This window comes from Fusarium graminearum, chromosome 1, assembly GCF_000240135.3.
Source record: "Fusarium graminearum PH-1 chromosome 1, whole genome shotgun sequence".
Taxonomy (NCBI): Eukaryota; Fungi; Ascomycota; class Sordariomycetes; order Hypocreales; family Nectriaceae; genus Fusarium; species Fusarium graminearum.
Window position 1 is genome coordinate 6,340,697 of NC_026474.1, and position 22,589 is coordinate 6,363,285.

A 22,589-nucleotide genomic window follows, 5' to 3' on the forward strand; every position below is an offset into this window, starting at 1 on the left:
TAGAAGCTACCTATCAAAAGAAGTTGACTGTAACTACTCTAATACAGAAACCAATTTGAATAAGATCTCTCAGTCTTTAGGTTTCATTTACCATTGGTGACTGCAGTAAAGATAAGAATAAAAACCGACAGGCGTATCACAATCACTAGACAAAGAGTATATGCAGGCTCAAACATGGAGACATGCAATATGGGAGAGAGAATAAGAAGATTCAAGATTAAAACGTCACTTTATTGCAACCGTTTGCAGGAAAATAAACGTTACTCCCCTTGCTTAGGTAGCAGTCGAAGCAATAGAGTACAAGTCAAAGCCGTCATGTGATGCAACTTGAGCCGGTTCGGCAGTCGAATCCACATGCCGTCAGTTCCCGGTCAATGACCGATGGCGGCGTTGAATTACTCGGCCACGACCTCGGCCCGCTAACAACCGTCGCCGACTTCACCTGGGCTACATCATCCTCCTACTCCTCGAGCGGACTGTTGGTTTGTCAACCTACAAATCAATCACGACTCCACGATGCTCCCGAACGCGAAGCGAGTTTTGGCAAAGCAGGCCACTGGCCTCATGGCGCGCGCGCACGCCTACAGCTTGGGCGCACAACGGCAGCGCCTGGTATCAACCTTGGCAGTTCTCGAGCAAAAGGATGGTGTGCTCAACCACAGCTCTCTAAGCGCCTTTACGGCTGCGAAGAAGCTTGGCGGAACGGTACACGGCTTCATCGCAGGTACTGGTGTCAAGTCTGTCGCTCAAGAAGTTGCCAAGGCTGAGGGCGTTGAAAAGATTATCGCTGTCGAAAATGCTGCATACGAAAAGGTCCGTTATGGATTGATTGGCCTCGATAACACCAACACAATACTAACTTTCAACAAAGGGTTTGCCCGAGACTTTTGCCCCTCTTTTGGTTGAGAACATCAAGAAAGGCGGTTATACGCATGTTATTGCCGGTCACACTGCGTTCGGCAAGAATGTCATGCCTCGAGTTGCTGCACTCCTCGACTCCCAGCAGATCTCCGATATCACAGCTATTGAGAGCGAGAATGTCTTCGTCCGACCGATCTATGCTGGAAACGCAATCGCCACAGTTGAGTCATCAGACTCTGTCAAGATTGTTACAATTCGAGGAACTGCCTTTGCTTCTGTTCCACTTGAAGGAGGCTCTGCTGCCGTTGAGGATGGTGTTGATTCTAAGCCAGAGTCACCTACCGAGTGGGTGTCGGAGGACCTAGCCAAGTCCGACCGCCCTGATCTCTCCACAGCCTCTCGAGTTGTGTCGGGCGGCCGTGGTCTCAAGTCCAAGGAGGACTTTGACAAGATCATGCTGCCTCTTGCCGACGCCCTCGGTGCTGCCGTTGGTGCGTCGCGCGCTGCCGTTGACAGTGGATATGCCGACAACAGTCTGCAGGTGGGTCAAACAGGCAAGGTGATTGCTCCTGAGCTATACATGGCCGTAGGTATTTCGGGCGCTATCCAACATCTTGCGGGTATGAAGGACAGCAAGGTCATCGCCGCCATTAACAAGGACGCCGATGCCCCCATTTTCCAAGTTGCCGATGTCGGTCTGGTTGGTGATTTGTTTGAAAAGGTACCAGAGCTCACTGAGAAGGTCAAGAGCTCATAGGTGTCTATAATGTACATAGTATAGAGTACAAAATGATGTAATATACAAACAGTTAAAGGTTCCTCTATGCGTTAGTCAAGGACCGCTAGCATGTCCTCTGTTCTTGTGAACTTTTCTCTCTCTTTCCCAATCTTTTGCCCACGCTCTCGTTCCGCGCGGTCAATCTTTCGCCAGTCGTCCCACTCAACAGCTCGACATGTCGTTGGGCCAGCGTCCTGTCGTAAGCCCTCCCATCCAGTCACGTTACCATTACCCGAGGTGTTAAGGAATTGACCTCCTGAGAGCCAGTCATGAACGATCGCATCACCTGTCGTGAATGCATCTTGCATCGTCGATGCAATAACTCCAGTTGGACCATTCTTAACCCAGCCGGCGCAGTAGACTCCAGGGACCTTTTCGTTGTGAGCGCCTCCGGCATGCGCATCTGAAACCATCCTTGTCACTCTGCCGAGGCCATCGTTGTCGACAATTCCTCGCCGATCATCAAATTGGATGCCAATCTCAGAAAACCCAGGCAGGGCGATTGACTTGTATCCCACGGAGCGGAAAACAACATCAGATGGCAATAGTGCAGTCTTCCCTGTGGCTTTGACTGCCGACTTCGGGTCAAAGGGCGATGCGAGTTCTGTAATGTCGAACTCGGTGCTGGCGACTTTGGATGGATCGTTCTGGTTCCCGAGGAAATTTTTCGGTGAAAGACAGCTATGAAGAGACCATGTTTTAGAAACAACGTCATGAGGGGCTGGTGAACCCTTGACCAGCACTTCCATCAGTCTCTTTGAGGCACGTGGTAAAGTCTTGATATTCTCAGGGATCAAGGACCTATTAAGAGGCAAGAATGCGACTTCTTTGAGATTCATCAGTTCTCGTACTTCCTTGATGGTGAATGAAGCCTAAACAATTATTATTAATATCGTATACAGGCTTATTGGCGATGAAAGACCATACCTGCATTGGCCCCCTTCTCCCAACGACATGAACTCTCTTGATCCGGCTTCTAGATAGGGCTTCCAGTGCCTTTTCCGTAATGTCTGTTTTCCTCAGAACGTCAACGTCCTCTAAAAGCATTCTTGCGACATCAAGCGCAACATTTCCTTGGCCGATAACAACGGCTTCTTCAGCTTGTGTTAAATCAATGTTAAGACCAGAGCATCCAGGTAGGCCATTGTACCAGCCCACGACCTCTCGTGCTGAGTGAATATTGCTGAGGGTTGACTCGCCAGGGATTCCCAGCTTTTTGTCCTCAGAAGCGCCGTATGCGAAAAGAACAGCATCATAGTGTCTCATCAAGTTTTGAAGCTCTATCGTACAGTGCTCAGAAGAATGGCCTGGAAGACCAATAGAGACGTTTCCGACAAACGAGAAGTTGGGCTGTGATGCAATCTCGTCAAACTTGTCCTGACAATTCTGCGTGGTGGTGTAAGTCACTTGGAGGCATATTATATATCATGTTCTATAGGGTAACCACCAACCTTGACCTCAGGATGATCAGGAGCAACGCCATGACGAACTAAACCGAATGGCACTGGAAGACTCTCATACATGTCTACTTTCACTCCCGGCACTTTCCCCATCACTCGATAGGCGGTATAGAATCCGGCCGGGCCAGAGCCTACTACGGCCATCCGAAATGGTGCATCCGGGGATCTCGGGCTAAAACGAGCCGTTGACGAGGAGAATTGTCGCTGGGGAGAGACCAGCCGGAATGAGTAGCGGAGCGCTTCAAGGCGACCCGAGCGTCGCACTATCGAGGGAACCATTTCCAATGAGGATGTGACGAGGTAGAGACAGAGATACCATGTAAGAGACAAACCAATGAGTGACTGAGAAGTGACTCTTAAACTCGGCGTTGGTAAGTTAGTACTAAACAGACACTAAAACACAGAGAAGACTGGGTCTGCCTATCGCAGCTGAACAGACATTGGCCGTTACAGGGCTTGGCCTCTGAAGCGTCAGGATGCAGTGGCCCTGTTGCTGTGTCAACACGGCCCGCCCCCAGCATTCCTGAATGTACACATTTCGTCAGAGACACTGGACCCGATAAAGGTGCCCAGGCCTGGATGCAAGCGACGATATTGGGTGATTGCTCTCGTTCTAGTTCTCAGACATAGACTAGACCCTCCCTCCTTCTCAGCTGTAAATATCTCGGGTAACAATCGCATTCTTTTTTGACGACTCGTCTATCGCAAACCCTGCCTTTCCTTCATTCCAACAACCAAACGAGCAATTGGATCGTCATTCTCATTCATTTCACTTCAGTTTGCATTTGCTTTTGCGCAACCCTCAGCGCAACGCGCTGCGACAATTCGCACAAATGCCTCCGTCGCAAGCGCCCTTTCTTTACAGCGCAGTCCACAGCGACTCGCGCTTCCCAGAGCCCAAGTTTGATCCCAAAGCTGTTACGAGAGCAAGCTGGACACCTCCCTCGCCACGAAAGAAGCAGAATGGACCTCTTGTCTCATTCAATACGCATCCTGAGTAAGTGCAGGCGCAATGCCGAAGAAATTATGACCAATGCTGACCTCTTATCTCTCAGTATGCATGAGGTTCTCACCTACAGAACCAATGAATATGCTTCTATGAGTCCACGCAGCAAGAGCTTCATCAAGTGGCTTCGACATGGCCAGCTCGGACTGCGTGTCCTGCAACTTGTTGCGGCTCTTGGTTTGCTCGCTTTAATGCTTCTCATCGACAAGGTGCCGACCTTGGAGGGCTGGGTCATGAGGATTACGGTAAGACCTTTCCATCTCATAGTCGCTTGGCGTAACTAACACGTACAAACAGCCTGGCGTTGTGGCGGCGCACTGCATCTACGGCATCTACCATCTTTCCCGTGATGCTGCAGGACGCTCCCCTGCCTCTTCCGCGTCTTATCAACTCTTTAGCGGTGTCACTGACATTGGTGTTGCGCCTCTCTACGCCTTTGGAGCCATGACAGTGCGTACCAAGAGTGAAGTATGGACTACCCGACTATCGGACCAAGCTCTGATGGACACCTTCAAGCCTGTCCTCTTCTACATATTTGTCTCTGCAGGTGGCCTTCATCTCATCAGCTTGGCCATTGCAGGCTGGTTGGGCTTTATGTTCCGTAAGATCAGCTTGATGCCTCCTGACATGAATCCTCTCGAGAGCCATTTGACTGCTCGACCTAAGCACAAGAGAAACAAGTCATCCGTCATGACCGCCAGCACTTTTGACAGTGATCATCGTGTTTCATCGCCTCGCAGCGCACGCCGAGAATCTCTTGTTCCACAAGAAGGTATTCACGACGGCATTGAAGCACCACGTGTAATTCCATTCAGTCACACCCGCAATGGATCCAGTACAACAGTCGGTACCAGAGACTCTCGAAGCAGATACCCACCAAGCCCCCAGCAGCAAAGACCTCCCACGACTCCTCGCCGCGAGCGTCGCGATTCTGTCACATCAAGGACCACGCGCACTTCAGCTACCCGCTCGGTCTACTACGATGCGTACAGTGAGATCCCTCTTGATGAGCAGTCCACATCTCGTCCATCAAGCAGCTACAACAAATACAACCAGCCTCGCCCAGCCAAGTTCACGGAGACTTGGAAGCCTACTGACTCGCTCATCTCCCGAACAAACCAGCGTAACCGAGAAATGGAAGCAGCCAAGACGAGTGCAGCCAACCGCCAGAACAAGTCGTATGAAGCCTTGACTCAACGGTACATTCACGATGACTCTGATTCCGAATACGGCGATGAGAACAACCAGCATTATGACCTGGGCGTTGATGGAGAAGACCTCCGACCTCATCCCCTTCGTCTGAACCCTCCATCCGAGAAGCGAGAACGCGCCTCCCCTCCTCGAACCAAGACGCCCTACTTCCCATTCAAAGATTCCTTGACGGATATCAGCTCTAACGCAAGACGTGTGAGCGCAAGTAGGGATATTGCCGATGAGAAGCCAGCTTTCACCCCTCAAAACCGACAAAGCTCCATTCAACCCGAGTCTGCCTTCTATGCCAGGTCATACGGCGAACTCACGACTGGAAACTCTCCTGTCATGGTTGGTTCCGACAGCCGCAAGGTTTCGACAGGCAATGACTACAACCAACACGCCTCGCCGGCATACGGGCGTCGTAATGTCAGTGGAAAGATGGTGGAGGAGGGAAGGGCGGCGGGAAACAAGTTCTCATTTCTTGATGGACGCAATCCGCTCGCAGAGAGAAGATGAGAGTTTTTGAGTTTTCATATTTGGGAATGCATTGTTGAATGTGTAATTGTTGAACGATCTTGACGGGACAGGGTATACCAATTGGGAGGAACGGCGTGATTAAGGATCTTATGTAGTTTAGGTAATTCTGATGTTTTGATAATACAAAAGTCTCTAATTGTACGCAACCAGTCTATCCTGTGCTATTATTTACCGTCCATGTATGCCTTCCAGGAGACCGAAGAGCTCTGTAGGCCGTCGTCCCCCCATCCCTTCGAATCCCACGAGTCTAGTCGACACAAATGTCTCATTGTAGGACGGCCGTGAGGGCAATTCCAAGGCTTGTCCAACTCTGCCATGTGCCGTACCAACGTCTCCATCTGTCCGTGTGTTAAAGCCTTACCAATCATTACACTACTCCGGCATGCTCTTGACGCAAACATCTTCCTGACCTTGGATGGGCGAGGGATGTGTTTCGACTCTGATGATTCTTCACCAAGCAATGCTATGAGCTCCTCAAAGTCTGCGAGCGAGAAGGTGACCTCGCGGCTCATGGGAAGTGCCAGCACTTCGCAACGTGAGCCCACGGGCTCATCTCCACTCATGTCAACATGTACTTTAAACCCATTGGCTTCGATTGCCGGTATGTTTTGTAGGATGATCTCTTCCTCAAGAGCTGTCAACTCGAGCCTCTTCGGGTGAACCAACCGCTGAGACTGTACAGTTTGGACCTCCTGCAATCTCTCAAAGTTGTACTTTTCGTCCGTTGCATGCTGGTCGATGATAAACAGTTCATCGTTGTCAGCGGCCTCGAGCTCTTCGCCCGATCTCATACTCGCTGGACGGCTTGCAATGATAAAGCCCATATTAAACTGGCCCGCTATTCTCATTCTCAAAAAGTCTTTGCGAGCTATGGTGAGAGACAGCTTGTCTTCCGCGTTGGCAGCAGCAAGATCTGCCACCTCATCCTCACCAGCCTGAATGTCTCTATCCGAGGGAAGACCATCTGCCCATAAGCTCAACTCTGATTTTATGAGGCTCTCACTCGTCTGTAAGGTCTGGAGGAGCTGAGCGGTAGATTCCTTCTTTCGTACGCTAGACTTGGAAGCCCGAATCCTGTTCTCCATCAGGGTAGTATCGCCCGTTGTTGGGGAAGGAGAACTGTCCGATGAAACATCCTGTGACATTGGTTCTTCCGTTGCCTGATCGTCAGGTCGTAGCACAGTTACTTCAGAGTCAATGTTTTGGTCCTTTCCCGTATCACTGGCAGAAATGTCACTGCCTGATTTTTCGCCATCGGATTCAGAGTCTATCGGGTCATCAGGCACCTCGGCGCCCGGTTCCTTGAAGGGTGACTTTTCCGTGTTTGTCGTTCTACGCCCAGCGGTAAATCTTTGCGTCAAGCTACTCCCGAAAGAAGGTTTTGGATCGTCAACCTCCATATCGTCGTCACCTGATTGTCCGTCTTCGTCGTCAGTAGAATTTGCAGCCTTTTCTACTATTTCATCTCCTATGATGACAGTGGTCTCTGGTATAGTCGTGGCTCGAGACGGTTTACTCGGACTAGTATGTGTATTATCGGGTTGCCCTCGTCTCAAAGGTGTCGTGGCAGGAATCTGGGGTTCTCTCTCAGCCAAAATAGAAGGAATAATTGGTACGGCAGAAGTACTGTCTTTAATGACAGAATTCGCTTTGGGTTGTTTGTTGAAATCTCGGACAGGTAGTGACTTTTTAACATTATTTTCATCGGGTTCCGATGATGGCGAGGGACTCCTGACAAATAGGCTCGGCTCCCTTCGTACAGCAGAATGGGTTGCATCTTCTGCATTCGACACTTTGTAGCCTCGGCTTTCTGTTCGCTTGGTTGACCCCCTCTCAACCCACCCACTTATCAGATTTTGACTGCTGGCGTTTATTTCCAACGACCTTGAACTGCCAACTCTTCTTGCAGTACCAGAAAGTATCCTTGACGGCGGCGTGTCTTCATTGCTGGCCTCGTCATCCGATCCTCGATGTGAATGGGAATTATCAGGGGCCTTTTTAGGAGTGACATGTGGGGGTTTGAAAGGTGTATTGGCACTTGGTGTCGTCTCAGTGCGACTCTTAAATGGCATTAGTTGAGATGTAGGGACTTGGTAGTCTTGCGAATCGAAAAGATCCGTGAGTGCAGCACGCAAATTATCGAGCAGTTGGTTTTGGTCATGTAACAATATACTTCTTTTGTCAGGACTGACATTGACATCGTACATGTGTGTATCGAGCTGAATATCAGCTAGGATGAAAGGAGTTTGTGTGTTGTTGTAAGATTTATACACTTCGTTGAACGCTTTTGCGAACTGGGGTAAGCCACAAGGCCTACCGTTCACGAAGAACATTTGGCGATCTGGGGTTTGGCGCCCATCTCCATGAGAAGGTCGAGAAACATGACCCACAACACGGACTTCTTTGGATGTAGAATCATTGTCAGATCCAACTCGTAGAGCTGGACTAACAGTAGAAGGTTGCATCTCGAGACATAATTCGAGCGGTACCAGGACCGTCATGGTTTTTGCCCCAAAGATATTGATAATGTTTTCCCTCGTTGTAGGGTTACCTTTGGTTGAGAACATCTGTATTCTCTTTCCCTTTGAAGGCTGCTGAGAAACAGAGAACTTCATATTGGTTTGGATACAGGCATACTGGCCAAGGAGAGCGATCACCTTGTTCCATTCTCGTTTGATGTTACGTTCAAGCTCACGACGTCGTACAGGTAAGTTGTGAAACAGGCGCTCAACAGAGACGGTGGTACCTTTTGAGGCTGCAACAACAGCTGTCCCGCTTAGCTTCCCAGATGGCTCGAAGCTGAGCTTGCTCCCCTTAGGAACCTCGCCTTGTTGACAAGTCGTGATGCTAACAGTGGACAGAGCACATAAGGAAGCAAGAGCTTCACCGCGGAATCCAAACGTCTCCAATGTGGCTATATCGGAGTATGATGAGAGCTTTGACGTGTGGTGCTTGAGAGCCACAGAGGGGTAGTTGTCAGGGGCAATACCAGATCCATTGTCAGCGACCTCGATGAGATCAAGTCCTTGATTCTTGAAGCGAACATCTGATTAAGAAATATTTAGTATAGTTCGATAGTAGATTCCGGTGATTGGTCGAGCCAAGTATCGGCATGCCTACCTATGCTTGTTGCGCCAGAATCAACGCTGTTCTCGACCAGTTCTTTAACAACAGAGCAAAGATCAACGATGACTTGCCCGGACTGTATTTGATGAACCTGTCCAAGTTAGTTATGAGATCCGATCAGGGTTTGATGGGAAGAATTACTGTGCGGCCATCAATCTGCTTTATAGTAGCCATACTTGTCGATTCACTTTTGGGACCGTGAATAAGCTACTCTGTACAGCACTGTGATTCAGAGCATCGAGACGTTGAAGAAGTAGTAATCTCAATATCATCTGAAAGTCGAATGGCGATAAGAGACGGCTGCCTGCATTAGTTATTGTAGGTTCGAAGTCGATTCATAAAGAGCGATGTGCCACATGCAGTGTTTACTTCATTTGCTGTTCAATATAAAGTGCTATCCATGCTGCGTTGCACGCTGGGAAGCTACTGCCGTAATACAACCTAGTGTTGGGGTGGACCCCAGCTAGGTAGGTAGATATGCACCTACGAAAGCTGGAAGGTTAGAATTTACAAGCTGAGGTGATGCAGTTATTGAATATGTGTTTAACGATTTTTGGAAGGAACTCTCATGCTGGACAATCAACTGCCTGTACCTGCCAGGTACTAAGGTAAGTAAGTGCCTTGAACATGGAAATAAATTAGTAGTACTCTAAAGTATAATTGTTATTAATATCACTGAAATTGTCATGAGATTCATGGGCCTCAATAATGAGTTTTATATATATTAATTGGCAAAACATAAGTACGTAGGTATCCATGAATGTCGTCTTTATCTCGTCATTTCTAGAGGTTGAAGGGAAAGGGCTGTCAGATAGAATTCGACCAACAAATGAGATGAAAGTAAAACCGACCTATGAAAGCTGTTGCTTGTACAGCGTGCGTGCATCGGAACGAACTTCATGGGCGGATCGCTGTTCAGCCCGAGCCTGCAGATCAAGGTCGACAGTGGATCAAAATCTGATACTTCTACTTCTTGTGATCTGCTGAGCAATCGTCTGAAACTCTCTTGACCATGCATATGCATGCCTTGACTATCCAAGTCCGAGAGTCAACCGTTGATGGATCAATGTCTCACGAAAACATCGGACGCTATGTGGACTTGACCACTAATACTACTGCACCTACTTTAACTACCTCCATAATAGCACGCACTGACTTCACCAAGAGATCAGCGTCGATTGTTGGTCACACATCCGATACACAAAGCATAACTATTAAGAGTTTTAGCTTTCGTTTCCAAGCTGTCGTCAGGCCAAGACGGAAGACACGCTTGAGGAGGCGCTACTCGTGCCCTAACAGGGAGCTAAGGAGAGAGAGGCGTGCGTTGACAACACAAGGCTGCTGTGGTATTGTAAGCCAGAACGCGTGAGCTGTCATGTATCTCAGCAAGGTGACGCGGCTGGGTCTTGGATATGGCTATAAACGCAGATCAATAAATTGGTGGCTGTTGAAATCTGCAGCACATGGCGTTGCACTAGAGACACCGTATGTATTAGGTATCGATGAGGTTGTTCGTTGTAGGTACTTTTCTGCACATAGCAGTTCATCCACTTGCTAATGCCTTTTGCATCTATCGGTTACCAGTAGCCAAGATGCTGCCCGGCAGCCCAGCCCGAGAACATGGATTGCAAACGAACGTTGGTCCATCCAAAACGTTTTTCGTCTTTCGTCTTTCTGCAATGAAATTAGTCCATGATATGGCTGCATGACATCCCTGCAACAATGGACGAAAAAGAGGATGCGCGATGGTGTAATCCCTGACAGTTTGGTTTTCTAGTTCAATTGTTGGGGATGTCTTGTTGTAAAAGCCCGGATAAAATCAAGTTTAATCACTGAATCGGGTGCCAGCAAATGGAGTCGAGATTTCTCCAATTCCTTGGTAGCCCAGTAAAGAGATGCTGCATGTGGCGCTTATCTGAAGCCAAGCCAGCCAGCCGCCCGCCTGATTTTACAAGTTTAACAGCCTACCAGCCTCATGGAGGGCCTAGGGAAAGTGCACCTAGCAAAGCCAAAAAAAAGGGGAGTCACTACTAACGCTAAAAGTGGCTCCGACTCGGCTGACAACCTAATGGGAGAAGCCATCGACATCCAATTTCCCACCCACATTCGTTGAATTCAAGTCAAGCGACCGACGTGACTGGGGAGTCAATTCGACATGCTGCATACATAGATTGCTGTTGTTGCGAATATCCATCGTTGGTCTAGTCATCCTCGCTCACTTTCGTTACTTATCGGTGCCGTTCGTTCGCTGAGGAGCGCCTCCGACGTATCCCAGCTGTTAAAACTACGGACAGTTACAACCCCCGGTTGCATCCGTCCCCATATTGTCTGTCGCAAACGGGTCTGTTCCTGCTACCGCCCGAGAGCCTCTTAATTACATTGCGTTGCTTTGCGTTGCGTTGCGTTGCGTTGCGTTGCGTTGCGTTGCGTTGCGTTGCGTTGCGTTGCGTTGTGTCGAGTCGTTGTCGCCGCGTTGCGCTGCGTCTTCGCAAACCCTGGCCAAATCAAAATCAAATCCCTGCTGGCATTTTCGTCCTGGTGGTCTCCAGAAGTCGTCCCAGTCCAGGCTAGTAGTATCGCACGCAGACAACGTCTGTTCTTGACCTCAATCTTAGCTTCAACCTCTTACTCCGCCGTGATCTGACCTCGCTCTCCCGATTCTGTCGCTCAGCTCGAAAATCGCCCTGATTCCAACTCGAGCTTGTCACCATTCCCATCTCCCTTGGCGTAGGCTCGCGGCGAGTCTGAACGTGCCTTCTCCATGAAGAGGCGCTCCTCCGGATCAGCCGATGATGGTGACGAATCCTCCCTCGAGTCTGATATTCCCGACCCCGATCCTAGATTGACGACGCGCACATCGCCCATACGAATTCGACGACCTAGCAGCCTCAATTGGAAACCCTCGAATGATCGCAATGGTAGAAACGGCCAAGCCAGAGACGATATTCAAACAGCGGCCGGCCTGAAACCAACTTCCCTTGCTGCGCCTTCAACCCCCGACATGGCCCTCGCCAGAACACCAACGCAGTCTCCTTCTCCGAATCGGCACACGCGTCGTCCACGATTCTCAATTGTCGTCTTGCTCGTTTCTGCGTTGGGGATTGCGCTCCTACTCGGCATTCTTCGGTCACTCGTGACCAGTCAACTGGATCCAAAGGGGTGCCGGATGTCCTATATGCGCCCATCGTACGTGCGCTTCACAGAATTCGATACCGAGCATACTCGCTTTGCAACCAAATATTCCTTATACCTTTACCGCGAACAAGGTATCGAGCCGGCAGACAAGGTTTGTGTCACCATTTCCCAGGCTGTAACGTGGATGTTAAATGCTGAACTTCTATGGTGATAGCTCCTCGGAATTCCTGTACTCTTCATCCCTGGAAACGCGGGAAGCTACAAGCAGGTCCGCCCCATAGCTGCAGAAGCAGCCAATTACTTCCACAACAGTCTTCGGGACGATCATGGCGCTCTCGATGCTGGCATCCGGAGCCTCGACTTCTTTACTGTGGATTTCAACGAAGACATTACGGCGTTCCACGGTCAGACCCTACTCGACCAAGCCGAATACCTGAACGAAGCTGTTCGCTACATCCTTTCGCTCTACTCCGATCCTCAGCGCGCCACGAGAGAAGATAATCTACCTGATCCTACATCGGTTATTGTTCTGGGGCACTCAATGGGTGGTGTCGTTGCGAGAGCTATGCTTGTGCAGCCCAACTACCAGACAAACTCGATCAACACCATCATCACCATGTCAGCACCGCATGCTCGCCCTCCCGTCACTTTTGATGGGCAGATAGTCCAAATCTACGACGAGATAAACGATTATTGGCGCCAGGCATACTCACAAAAATGGGCCAACAATAACCCTTTGTGGCACGTTACCTTGGTCTCAATTGCAGGTGGTAACCTGGACACGATTGTTCCATCGGATTATGCAAGTCTGGAGTCTCTGGTTCCGCCAACACATGGGTTTACCGTCTTCTCAACTGGTATACCAACTGTTTGGACGAGCATGGATCACCAGGCTATTCTTTGGTGTGACCAGTTCCGAAAAGTAATCACAAAAACACTCTACGACATTGTCGACGTTCATCGCGGGTCACAGACCAAACCACGGGCCGAACGAATGAAGACTTTCAAGAAACGCTTTTTGACAGGAATGGAACCAACGATGGAAAAGGACTTGCCTCTGAAAGAAGCAACGACTTTACTTACACTTAGCGACGATTCTGACTCCATTCTTCCGGCTGGACAGAGACTTGTCCTGAGTCAAACCGGCAAGCAGTCAAAGCCTCAAGCTCATCTACTTCCCATTCCACCACAAGTTTCACCCGAGGCCAGGCGTTTCACCGTTCTTACGGATGCACCTCTGGACGACGCTGGTGAGAACGGCAAATTGGAGGTCCTTTTCTGCAGTGTGTACCCCTTTCAATCTGGACAGGCCACTGCGCTTTACCCTTTCCAAATCGACCTCTCAGGAGATGGCAGTGGTTCGACAAGGCTTGCCTGTAAGAATGCAGCATCGGACCGTATTTTGCTTCCTGCGTCCACATCATCCTCCAAATATCCATTTTATCTCGACCGCGAGCGGGAGATCATTCCATTTTCTTACCTCCAATATGATCTTGGACAACTCTCTGACCATCAATTCGTGGCCATTGTCGAAAAGGTTGCCCCAAACTCTCCGAGCTTCCTGATCGCAGAGTTCAGTGATAAGTCTGCATATTCCAAACAGGAGAATCCTGGTCTCATGAAGCTGCTCGTTTCTGGAATTTCAATGGAACTCCCCTCCAGTCGCCCGATGTCTGTGGAAGTCAACATTCCTTCATTACAGTCAGCTCTTCTCGCCTACAAGCTCGACATTGCGTACCCTCAGTGCGAAACAAACAAGGCTCTCTTCAGCCCCTTGGTTCGACAATACCTTGATCAACCGTATGAGTCCAAATACTTCGTCAATGCTCAATCTGCCGATATTAGTCTTCATGGTGTTGCCCCTTACTTGCCACCTGTCTTGGGGTCCGGGGCCGAGAAGGGCCTCACTTTTCAATTCTGGACTGATCCTTCCTGCGACTCCAACCTCATTATCAACATCAAGCCTGACTTCTGGGGCAGCCTTGGAAAATTGTACATGAGGTATCGAACTGTCTTCGCCGCCTTTCCTATGTTAACTGTGGCGCTTGTGTTACGCAAGCAGTTCCGTGTCTACGACAATTCGGGGGTTTTCATTTCATTCTCACAAAGCTTAGACCTGTGCTTACGGCAATCAATACCTTTGCTTCTGCTGTCATTGACACTCCTCTCGATGTCATTAGAGGGCGTGCCGGTAACCTGGCTTGGTAGATTTTTCAACCAGGCCCACACGGATCCTTTGAGTGTTGACTTCCACCGCCATGATATACTCATTGGAACGGATGATCCCTTCTTCTGGTTTCTTGTACCCCTCATTGGAATTGTTTGTATTGGAGTTTGTGCTGTGGTTCACTACATGACAAAGGCACTTACGCATGTTCTCGGCCTCATCTATTGGGCAGTTACCTCATTTTCTCTGCTGGGGTCAACAGATGATGAAAGGTTGATCAGTTCACCTGCACTTGTACCATGGACCAACAAGAGACGCATGATCACCATAGCCGTCCTCCTATTTCTTGTGTGGACGTTTATTCCTTACCAGTTTGCGTACCTGGTGGCATGCCTGGTGCAGCTCTTCACCGTGGTCCGGGCTCTGCGCATCAACGCCACGGTCCCTTCGGACACTAATTCGAACTACTACCATTACGCGCACTCTGTTTTGCTGTTAATGCTTTGGATCCTTCCCATTAATCTACCTATTCTGGCGGTTTGGATCCGAAACTTGGCAGTGCATTGGCTCACGCCATTCTCCTCACATCATAATGTTCTGTCAATAACGCCGTTCATTCTGCTCGTGGGGAACCTGACAACTGGAAAGATGGTACCTCGTGTCGGCCGGGTCTTGGGCTATGTCACCAGTCTGCTTCTGTTTGCCACTGCTCTTTATGCCGCCATGTATGGCATTTCTCATGCGTATATGCTTCACCATTTGGTGAACATCATCGCTGCTTGGCTGGTTGTATTGCATTCAACCGACGACCACGTCTTGAGTGGACTGAGTGCGATATTGCACGACAGTAGCACAAGTGAGGATATGACAAAGACGAAGGCTTCAATGTGAGGCCCAAAATCAAAGTGTTGTCATGGATACCCCTTTGTATTGTTTACTGGCTTTTTGTGTTTATGGCAACGCAGCCATTCACAACTGGCATGGCAGTGCACATTCATCTGGCAAACAAAGACTTTGTTACGAACTTGGGAGTGGTTATTTTTCTCGACTTTCAGCGCGGGCTTGCCCAGTAATACCTATTTATTTTTGCATGGCTCTGGAACCAACGTTTTTCAGCATCTGAAACCGGATCACGTTGCTCGCCTCTTGAAGGCGCCAGTCCACGACTTTAGCATTTCTCGGCGTTTTATGGGCAGATGGCATGATGAGGGAATCCTGTAGAAGGCTGGCTTATCTGTATAGAGTTCAAATGTTTGTGTTTTACATTGAACTTGGCAGTTCTAGCAATGGTATACTATACGGCTGGATGGATATTCTCATGTCGCACTTTGTTATTTGGCGATTATGCCATCCGGTATTGGTTATGAAACGAGAGACGGGACAGCAATTAATTGGCATATAATAACAAATTAGACCTTTATGATAATTACTTAACCATGCTGAGTGCCCATTGTAAAATACTAGTTCGTATTTGTCTATGACCCCAATTCTAACTTGAACACCAAAATATCTATACAAAACGCCATCAATGGAGGTCAGTGCCGTGCCCGGCTCGTCTTCAAACATATTCTAAACTTCTAGTTTTATGGCTTCAGTGCCAGTGTACTCTTAGTCCTCCTCATGTCCCTTGTTCATTGCCCTTTGGTGCTTCGCATGTCGATGGCGAATCGCCCAGAGGGTGATGCCTGTTCCAGCGCAGCATGACAATAATGTGACCCAATAGGCAGAACGGTAGCATTGAAGACCGTCTAAGCAGGACAGCTCGCCGTTTTTACCTACTACACTATGTGCGTCGTAAATTTTACCATAAAATAGGTTGAAAATGTTGGACGAGAAAACAGGAGCCATGGTGATGAAGCCCCAATTCTGGCTCAGTCCCCCAACACCAAAGGTTTCGGCGACAAGAGAGGGGGAGACGCCAAAGAGGAAGCCATAGGCCAAGCCGGACGGGCCTGAGACCAGCCCAAGCCAGTGCGGGTTTTCGACGTTCAACGCGCACACCTGGGCAAAGATGAAGATGATGCAGGCGGCAACAAGACACCAGAGCCTACTGGCGTGAAGTTTGTTGACCAAGAAATCTGAGCCGACACCTAGAAGGACTGTAAGACACTTGTGTAGTAAGCAGATACCATGATTTGACTCACCACTTGATAGTCGGCCGAGGAAACTACAAATAGACAATGCTGAAACATGCATTTGCTGGCGATGTACAAGAGCATCGTCGGTCACATTCTTGTCGTAATGCTTCCAAAGAGCCTTGGCGTCGTTTCCAATATTGCTTGAGAAATTGTCAGCTGAGTGTTCTCCAAAGACTGGATAGGTTAGAGGCCAATCATACTTGATGGTCATGAGACCCACGCCAGCCAAAATGCCCATGATGATAAAGAGATGCCAAAAGCTGACGCTGCGCAAGAGGGCGAGACCTCGAATGTCTAGAGGGTGAGATCCATCGCTATTAATATAATTATTTCCAAGAAGGGGTTGATCGGTTCGTGATGAGGGACGAGAAATCAGGGGTGACCTCTCGCCAACCTCTAGGTCTTCCGGATTCTCGGGGGCGACCACAAGGCCGAATTCAGGCGCGAGTGGAGTTCCAAGAGAGCCCGTCGAATCCGGGGCGGCGGCAGATGAGGATGCTACAGCAGGAGTGTACGAGTTCCTACTGGCGCAGGTGCTATTACTACTGGAATTAGTTAACATACCGGGTTCATTGTCCATTCGAGAGGAGCGGAAGGGTTTCGGCTCCTCTGAAGATCCAGGTCGGAATTGCTGAGATGATGATGATGGGTCGCTCTGTGTGTCGTCCGATGCCGGTACGGCCTCATACTCGGGCTGGTCGTGGTATACTTTCAGGAAGAAGAAGCTGCCAAAGGTAAGGCCAGATGTGCCCCAAGCGAGAAGCTCAAGGAAGGCGCTGGGATTACCGGGGAAGAAGACAGCACCGACGAAAGAGAAGAAGAAGGCACTCAAGCCAAAGGCAGCTAAAGGGAAAGCTGTGGCCGTTCCACGGGTCTTGGGCCAGTTGAGAGCAGACGTCTTGACTGAAGCAGCGAATGCCATACAACTGCCCAGGCCAGTCATGTAGGAGAAGACACACATTAGAATCACGGATCCAGAGCCACGATGGTAGGCTTGGTGAAGCGGAAAGTAACCAAGGAGCATGAGGACAGCGCCGGCAAGGACGGCAGGCCGCGGGCCTCGAGAGTCAATAAAGGCACCTATGGGCATACCCAGGGTGTACATGCCCAGGTTACCACATAGACCGATCAAGTTGCTCTCTGTGGAGGATAACTTTAGTCGTTCCGCGAACTGCGGAGCCCAAGCCGAGTAGACATACTTGTTGGTGTTAGAACAGTTGTAACGCATGTATACGAAGCTCAAGGAAGACCAACATTGGTACCGCATGCTAGGGACATCACAGTTGCAGCGATACTAGCGACGATACGCGCCTGAAAAAGGCGATTTTGCTGGTCTTGATGCATGGTGATTGTTGCATGCAAAGCAATAAGGAGGAGTTTGAGAAAAGCTGAACAAGTATCAAAGGGAGGGGATACGCTTCTGTAAAGTCAAAGTCAACATTTAACTAGTGAGGGCAATGCTAACGCAATAGGACAAGATTGACAAGAGTCAAGGGAGATAGATAAGTAAGTTGATAGGGACGAGATAGGAGAGGTCTGGGGCGAGCTATAAGATAAAGAATGGTTGGAACAAGTGTGGCCGGCGGTAGGCGATACAAAAGTACAGACAAAGGGGACAGGAGACTGGGTTCCAATTAGCTATCGGATACGAAATGACTGATACTGATGAGAAGGGGATCTCGTGGAGGTTGATAGTGATACATTCTCCATGGGAATGCATAAGCCGAACGCGGAGAATGTCCCGAGACTGGGGAACTAGGCCTTGTGATTAGTGCACTGTCCAGGTCATCCTTCAGGGCCGGGCATGCTGAGACGGACGGACAGACAGCCACATATCTCGTCGACTCCGCTCTTCGGGCCTAGGCGGTTCCTGTTGGCGACGTAATCTCACGTGGCCATGCCTGATCCTCATTCTTCCATCTTCAACCAACGCCCCCCAGGATAATTATCCATTTATCATTCAAGGCAACTGCATTGTCAGTCGGTCTTCGACTCAACCTGCGCTGGAAAACGCAGAGAAACTCTTCATAACACCAAAACCCCCATCCGATAAAAACTCTTCGCGAACGAGCTTCGTAACGCGCTGTCGCAATGGGCGCTCTTTTGTCTCTACCGCTTCTTGCGGTACCCAGCGTCGGTACTGTACGTCAGCAACTCTCTTTTAACTTCGATTAACGAAGCTGACCCTGGTCTTGTTTAGATTGTATCCTTCGCTGCTAGCTGCTGCGGTGCTGCGACCTGTTCCATGGTCTGCAGTGCCTGTGGCAAGTGCGGCAATAGTGTCGCAACCCGTATCGCATATGCGCTCCTTCTCCTCGTGAATTCGATTATAGCTTGGATAATGCTCACGCCATGGGCAATCAAAAAGCTTCAGAAACTCACACTCGATTACGTTACGATCAATTGTCCAACTGGACAATGTCACGGCTGGTTCGCAGTCCATCGAATCAACTTCGCCCTCGGTCTCTTCCATCTCGTCCTAGCTGGTTTGCTTTTCGGTGTCGCAACCTCCAAGAATCCTCGTGCCTCTATTCAGAATGGCTACTGGGGTCCCAAGATTATCGCCTGGCTCGCCTTTGTTGTTCTTTCTTTCCTGATTCCCGACGAGTTCTTTTTATTCTGGGGCAACTATATCGCATTCGCTGCAGCTATGCTGTTCCTCTTCCTCGGCCTTATACTGCTTGTCGATCTTGCTCATAACTGGGCCGAATACTGCCTCGCCCAGATCGAGGATACCGACTCGAGAGTTTGGCGATTCATCTTGATTGGCTCCACTCTGGGCATGTACATCGGTTCTCTTGCCATGACCATTGTGCAGTATATCTTTTTTGCGCGCCATTCGTGCTCGATGAACCAGGCCGTAATTACCATCAACCTCATCCTCTGGCTTGGTATCTCTGTCATTTCTGTCAACCCCACCGTTCAGGAGTTTAACCCCAAGGCAGGACTTGCTCAGGCCGCCATGGTGGCAGTTTACTGCACATATCTAACTATGTCCGCTGTGTCCATGGAGCCTGATAGCAAGTGCAACCCTCTTATCATGGGCCAGGGAACACGAACGACATCCATCGTTATCGGTGCCATTGTTACTCTCCTCACGATTGCTTACACTACCACTCGAGCTGCCACCCAGAGTCTTGGCCTCGGCAACTCTAACGGTATTCAGTTGCCCGACGATGATGAACATGGTCTTGTAACTCAGCAGCCCAGCGCTCGCCGTGAAATGCGAGCCGAGGCTCTGCGCCGAGCTGTTGAGGAGGGAAGTCTGCCTGCCGATGCTCTGCTGTCCGATGACGAGAGTGAAGCTGGCGACACTCCCGTGGGCGATGACGAGCGAAACAGGACCCAGTACAGTTACACTGTCTTCCACATCATCTTCTTCCTGGCAACTGCCTGGGTAGCTACTCTTCTCACCATGAACTTCGACGAGTCTACTAAGGATGGTGACTTCGCGACTGTCGGACGTACCTACGCAGCAAGTTGGGTCAAGATTGTTAGTGCTTGGGTCTGCTACGGCATGTACACATGGACACTGGTGGCCCCCGTTGTCCTTCCTGACCGTTTCGACTTTTCTTAAGCTTGCATATGCATTTGGGCGGGAGTTTGTGTGGAAGCGTTGAATATTATCGCTAGCTAGACTGTGAATAGTTTGTAGTTACTTATGTTTGTTATGTGAATAGGTACCACTGTTTCCAGATTTCAAATTCCATCGACACCATGTTCCAAAACTCAATAACGGGCTTGACATTTGCTCAGCTGATCAAGAGTGAACCACGTTTTCCATTACTGCACACCTATTTCTACGTCTTAAAGCAACGAGACAAGACGAGTGCCATTTTAGCACCGATAAGATAAGTTATTGTGAGTGAGCATGTATCTTTGAATCTTTTATTTTCCGTATATTTGACGTGCCTCAAACCTATCGCGGCTGTACTAAGTAAACAACTCCAACTCCATAATTCCTGCCTGCCAACTCCAGCGTAAGCTCATGATAAGGGGTCGTCTTTTTGCTCTTTTTGCCGTCTTTTGAATAGCATCGCCTGTATGGCGGTATATGTTTGTGAGGCATCTCCTTTTCACCACTCCTTCTATGGTTAGAGAACCATGGCATGTCCGATATTGAAATGGTATTCTGCAGAAGTATCGAATTCGCTCATAAAATAAAATTTAATCCCATTTAATCCACTGGCATGGATCACTTCTTGCTGTGTGTCCAATCTCGCTGTGTCGTCAAAAGTTATTGGAAAACGAGAGGGGTCTCTCCAAGCTCCTTGGCAGCTCCAGTTGCGTGGAAGCCATCCATAGTGACAGTGACAGCACCAGCTTGAACCAACTGCAAACAATGTTAGCAATGTCTCATAGTATCGGCGCATCGGGACTTACGGCGCGGGAAAGATCCTCAATCAAGTCAGTTGGGTCTTCGATACCAACACACAGTCGAATAATGTCCTCGGGCATTTGTCGCTCCGCCCGTGTCTTGGCGTCAATACTGGCATGGCTCATCTGACAAGGCATGCTGATCAAACTGTTCACACAGCCAAAGCTAACGCTGATGGCCCACAGCCGGGCGGCCTCAACGATACGCTCAGAAACAGCAGGGTCGCCGGTCTCGAAAGAGAGAACAGCACCAGCACCACGAGCCATAGACCAATGTAAATCGTATTGAGGATGAGACTTGAGACCTGGGTAGCGGACACGGAAGCCGCGAGACTCAAGGAACTCTGCGATGGCCTGGGCATTGGCTTGCTGCTTTTCCATTCGAATAGCGAGAGTCTTGACACCACGCATGAGGAGGAATGAGTCGTTGGGAGACAGACCACATCCTGTGGAGTTGATAACAAAGAAGAGCTTGTCTCCGATCTGAGAGTCGTTCACGGCAATAACACCAGCCATGATGTCGTGATGACCAGACAAGTACTTGGTTCCGGACTCGTACACAATGTCACAGCCCACATCCAGAGGGTTGAATAGCATGGGCGAGAGCATTGTGTTATCGACAACAACCAGAGCCTTGGGGTTGACGTCGTGAACCAGGCGAGCAATGGAAGGAATATCAACAACCTTGATCAAAGGGTTGGTAGGGGTCTCAAGAAGCACCATGGCGGTCTTTTCCGAAAGGCGTGCCCGCACGCTATCGACAGTCGTGGTGTCGACGTGGTGGACGACAATGCCTTGGTTAGCAGCCAAGTAAGTAAGCAGACGATGGCTGCCACCGTAAAGATCATCACCGGTGATGACTTCGTCGCCAGGTCGAAGCAATCTAGTAATGACATCGAGAGCACCCATTCCAGAGCTGATGGCCAATGCTCGCTGAGCGTTCATAATCTTGGCAATGTGTCGTTCAAGATGGGTTCGGGTAGGGTTTCCTGAGCGTGTGTAATCGTATTCTTGCTGACCACCGCTGGCCGATGTCTGCTTAAAGGTGGCAGACTGGTAGATGGGAACGCTGGAGGCGCCATATTGATCTTTGCTATCTGTGTATACAAGTTCGGTGGCGAGGGCATAACGCTTGCGACCAGTGCGCGGGCTCGATGGAGCAGGAGATGGAGGAAGGTCGTGTCCCTCACTGTCGAGTCGTGTCAATGGGTTGGCAGACTTGCCGGACTCGGTGGGCGAAGGAGAGGCCATTTTTGGTTCAGTAGAAAATTGGGTGTTGCGAAGGTTTGGAGTAGTAGAGAAAGGTGTAGCGGCGATGGCGGCAGATATATTGGATGCAGGATGTAGTAGCGCCAGGCAGGAATTCGACGCACTAGGGTGTACAGGACGAAACTCAAACTCAAATTAAAACGAAGATGTTTGAGGGAAGAAGAATTGACATTCAAGGTATAAGAAAAAGGAGGACGGTCGCATTAGCTACGTAGGTAGAGATAGAGATAGCTTGAAGGACGACGGTCGTTCGGGAGTCGGGGAGTCATTCCCGCTGTCGGCGGTCTGGTCTAAGGATTTTCTCCATACCTACCTCTACTACCCTACGCCATCACCCCGCAAATAGAGTAATTTAATGGGTTGCAGGTTTAATGGAGTAGCTTTGGAACGTAAAGCGCCGTACATTTGTTACCTACAGGGCATTCGTTCAATGTAGAGGGGTGCCTGAACCATCGCTTTCCAGCGCTTTGAGCCTCTAAAGCACTGCAGCAACAGTGTTGGATAACGGCAGTTTCATGGGCCTTGCCCACCGCTTCTGAAT

The 22,589-nt window shown here is 49.5% G+C and overlaps 8 protein-coding genes across 8 annotated transcripts; 4 read left to right on the forward strand and 4 right to left on the reverse strand.

The window, feature by feature from the left end:
* Positions 1-457: 457 nt before the first annotated feature.
* Positions 458-2,472, forward strand: FGSG_01926 (electron transfer flavoprotein subunit alpha). The gene is made up of 2 exons (XM_011319475.1): positions 458-813; positions 872-2,472. Exons 1-2 carry the CDS (start codon positions 517-519, stop codon positions 1,616-1,618), a joined length of 1,044 nt encoding a protein of 347 aa, XP_011317777.1. The 5' UTR covers positions 458-516; the 3' UTR covers positions 1,619-2,472.
* FGSG_01927 (uncharacterized protein) lies at positions 1,690-3,378 on the reverse strand (the record flags this gene model as incomplete). Its single annotated transcript, XM_011319476.1, has 3 exons — positions 1,690-2,511; positions 2,567-3,025; positions 3,091-3,378. 3 exons carry the CDS (start codon positions 3,376-3,378, stop codon positions 1,690-1,692), a joined length of 1,569 nt encoding a protein of 522 aa, XP_011317778.1.
* A 554-nt stretch (positions 3,379-3,932) lies between these two features.
* Positions 3,933-5,815, forward strand: FGSG_01928 (uncharacterized protein; the record flags this gene model as incomplete). Its single annotated transcript, XM_011319477.1, has 3 exons — positions 3,933-4,096; positions 4,155-4,350; positions 4,403-5,815. 3 exons carry the CDS (start codon positions 3,933-3,935, stop codon positions 5,813-5,815), a joined length of 1,773 nt encoding a protein of 590 aa, XP_011317779.1.
* A 185-nt stretch (positions 5,816-6,000) lies between these two features.
* Positions 6,001-9,136, reverse strand: FGSG_01929 (uncharacterized protein; the record flags this gene model as incomplete). Its single annotated transcript, XM_011319478.1, has 3 exons — positions 6,001-8,882; positions 8,957-9,053; positions 9,104-9,136. 3 exons carry the CDS (start codon positions 9,134-9,136, stop codon positions 6,001-6,003), a joined length of 3,012 nt encoding a protein of 1,003 aa, XP_011317780.1.
* A 2,587-nt stretch (positions 9,137-11,723) lies between these two features.
* FGSG_12029 (uncharacterized protein) lies at positions 11,724-15,155 on the forward strand (the record flags this gene model as incomplete). Its single annotated transcript, XM_011319479.1, has 2 exons — positions 11,724-12,248; positions 12,312-15,155. 2 exons carry the CDS (start codon positions 11,724-11,726, stop codon positions 15,153-15,155), a joined length of 3,369 nt encoding a protein of 1,122 aa, XP_011317781.1.
* Positions 15,156-15,895: 740 nt separating this feature from the next.
* Positions 15,896-17,746, reverse strand: FGSG_01930 (uncharacterized protein; the record flags this gene model as incomplete). The annotated part of the gene is made up of 6 exons (XM_011319480.1): positions 15,896-16,012; positions 16,044-16,363; positions 16,409-16,900; positions 16,967-17,328; positions 17,362-17,600; positions 17,657-17,746. 6 exons carry the CDS (start codon positions 17,744-17,746, stop codon positions 15,896-15,898), a joined length of 1,620 nt encoding a protein of 539 aa, XP_011317782.1.
* Positions 17,747-18,348: 602 nt separating this feature from the next.
* Positions 18,349-20,135, forward strand: FGSG_01931 (uncharacterized protein). The gene is made up of 2 exons (XM_011319481.1): positions 18,349-18,544; positions 18,603-20,135. Exons 1-2 carry the CDS (start codon positions 18,494-18,496, stop codon positions 19,977-19,979), a joined length of 1,428 nt encoding a protein of 475 aa, XP_011317783.1. The 5' UTR covers positions 18,349-18,493; the 3' UTR covers positions 19,980-20,135.
* A 504-nt stretch (positions 20,136-20,639) lies between these two features.
* FGSG_01932 (cystathionine beta-lyase) lies at positions 20,640-22,030 on the reverse strand (the record flags this gene model as incomplete). The annotated part of the gene is made up of 2 exons (XM_011319482.1): positions 20,640-20,735; positions 20,786-22,030. 2 exons carry the CDS (start codon positions 22,028-22,030, stop codon positions 20,640-20,642), a joined length of 1,341 nt encoding a protein of 446 aa, XP_011317784.1.
* Positions 22,031-22,589: the final 559 nt, after the last annotated feature.

Coding starts and splice junctions, on each gene's coding strand:
- FGSG_01926 (XM_011319475.1), top strand. CDS start 517: ATGCTCCCGAACGCGAAGCGAGTTTTGGCAAAGCAGGCCACTGGCCTC. Junction 814..871: donor AAAATGCTGCATACGAAAAG/GTCCGTTATGGA, acceptor CTTTCAACAAAG/GGTTTGCCCGAGACTTTTGC.
- FGSG_01931 (XM_011319481.1), top strand. CDS start 18,494: ATGGGCGCTCTTTTGTCTCTACCGCTTCTTGCGGTACCCAGCGTCGGT. Junction 18,545..18,602: donor CGGTACCCAGCGTCGGTACT/GTACGTCAGCAA, acceptor GGTCTTGTTTAG/ATTGTATCCTTCGCTGCTAG.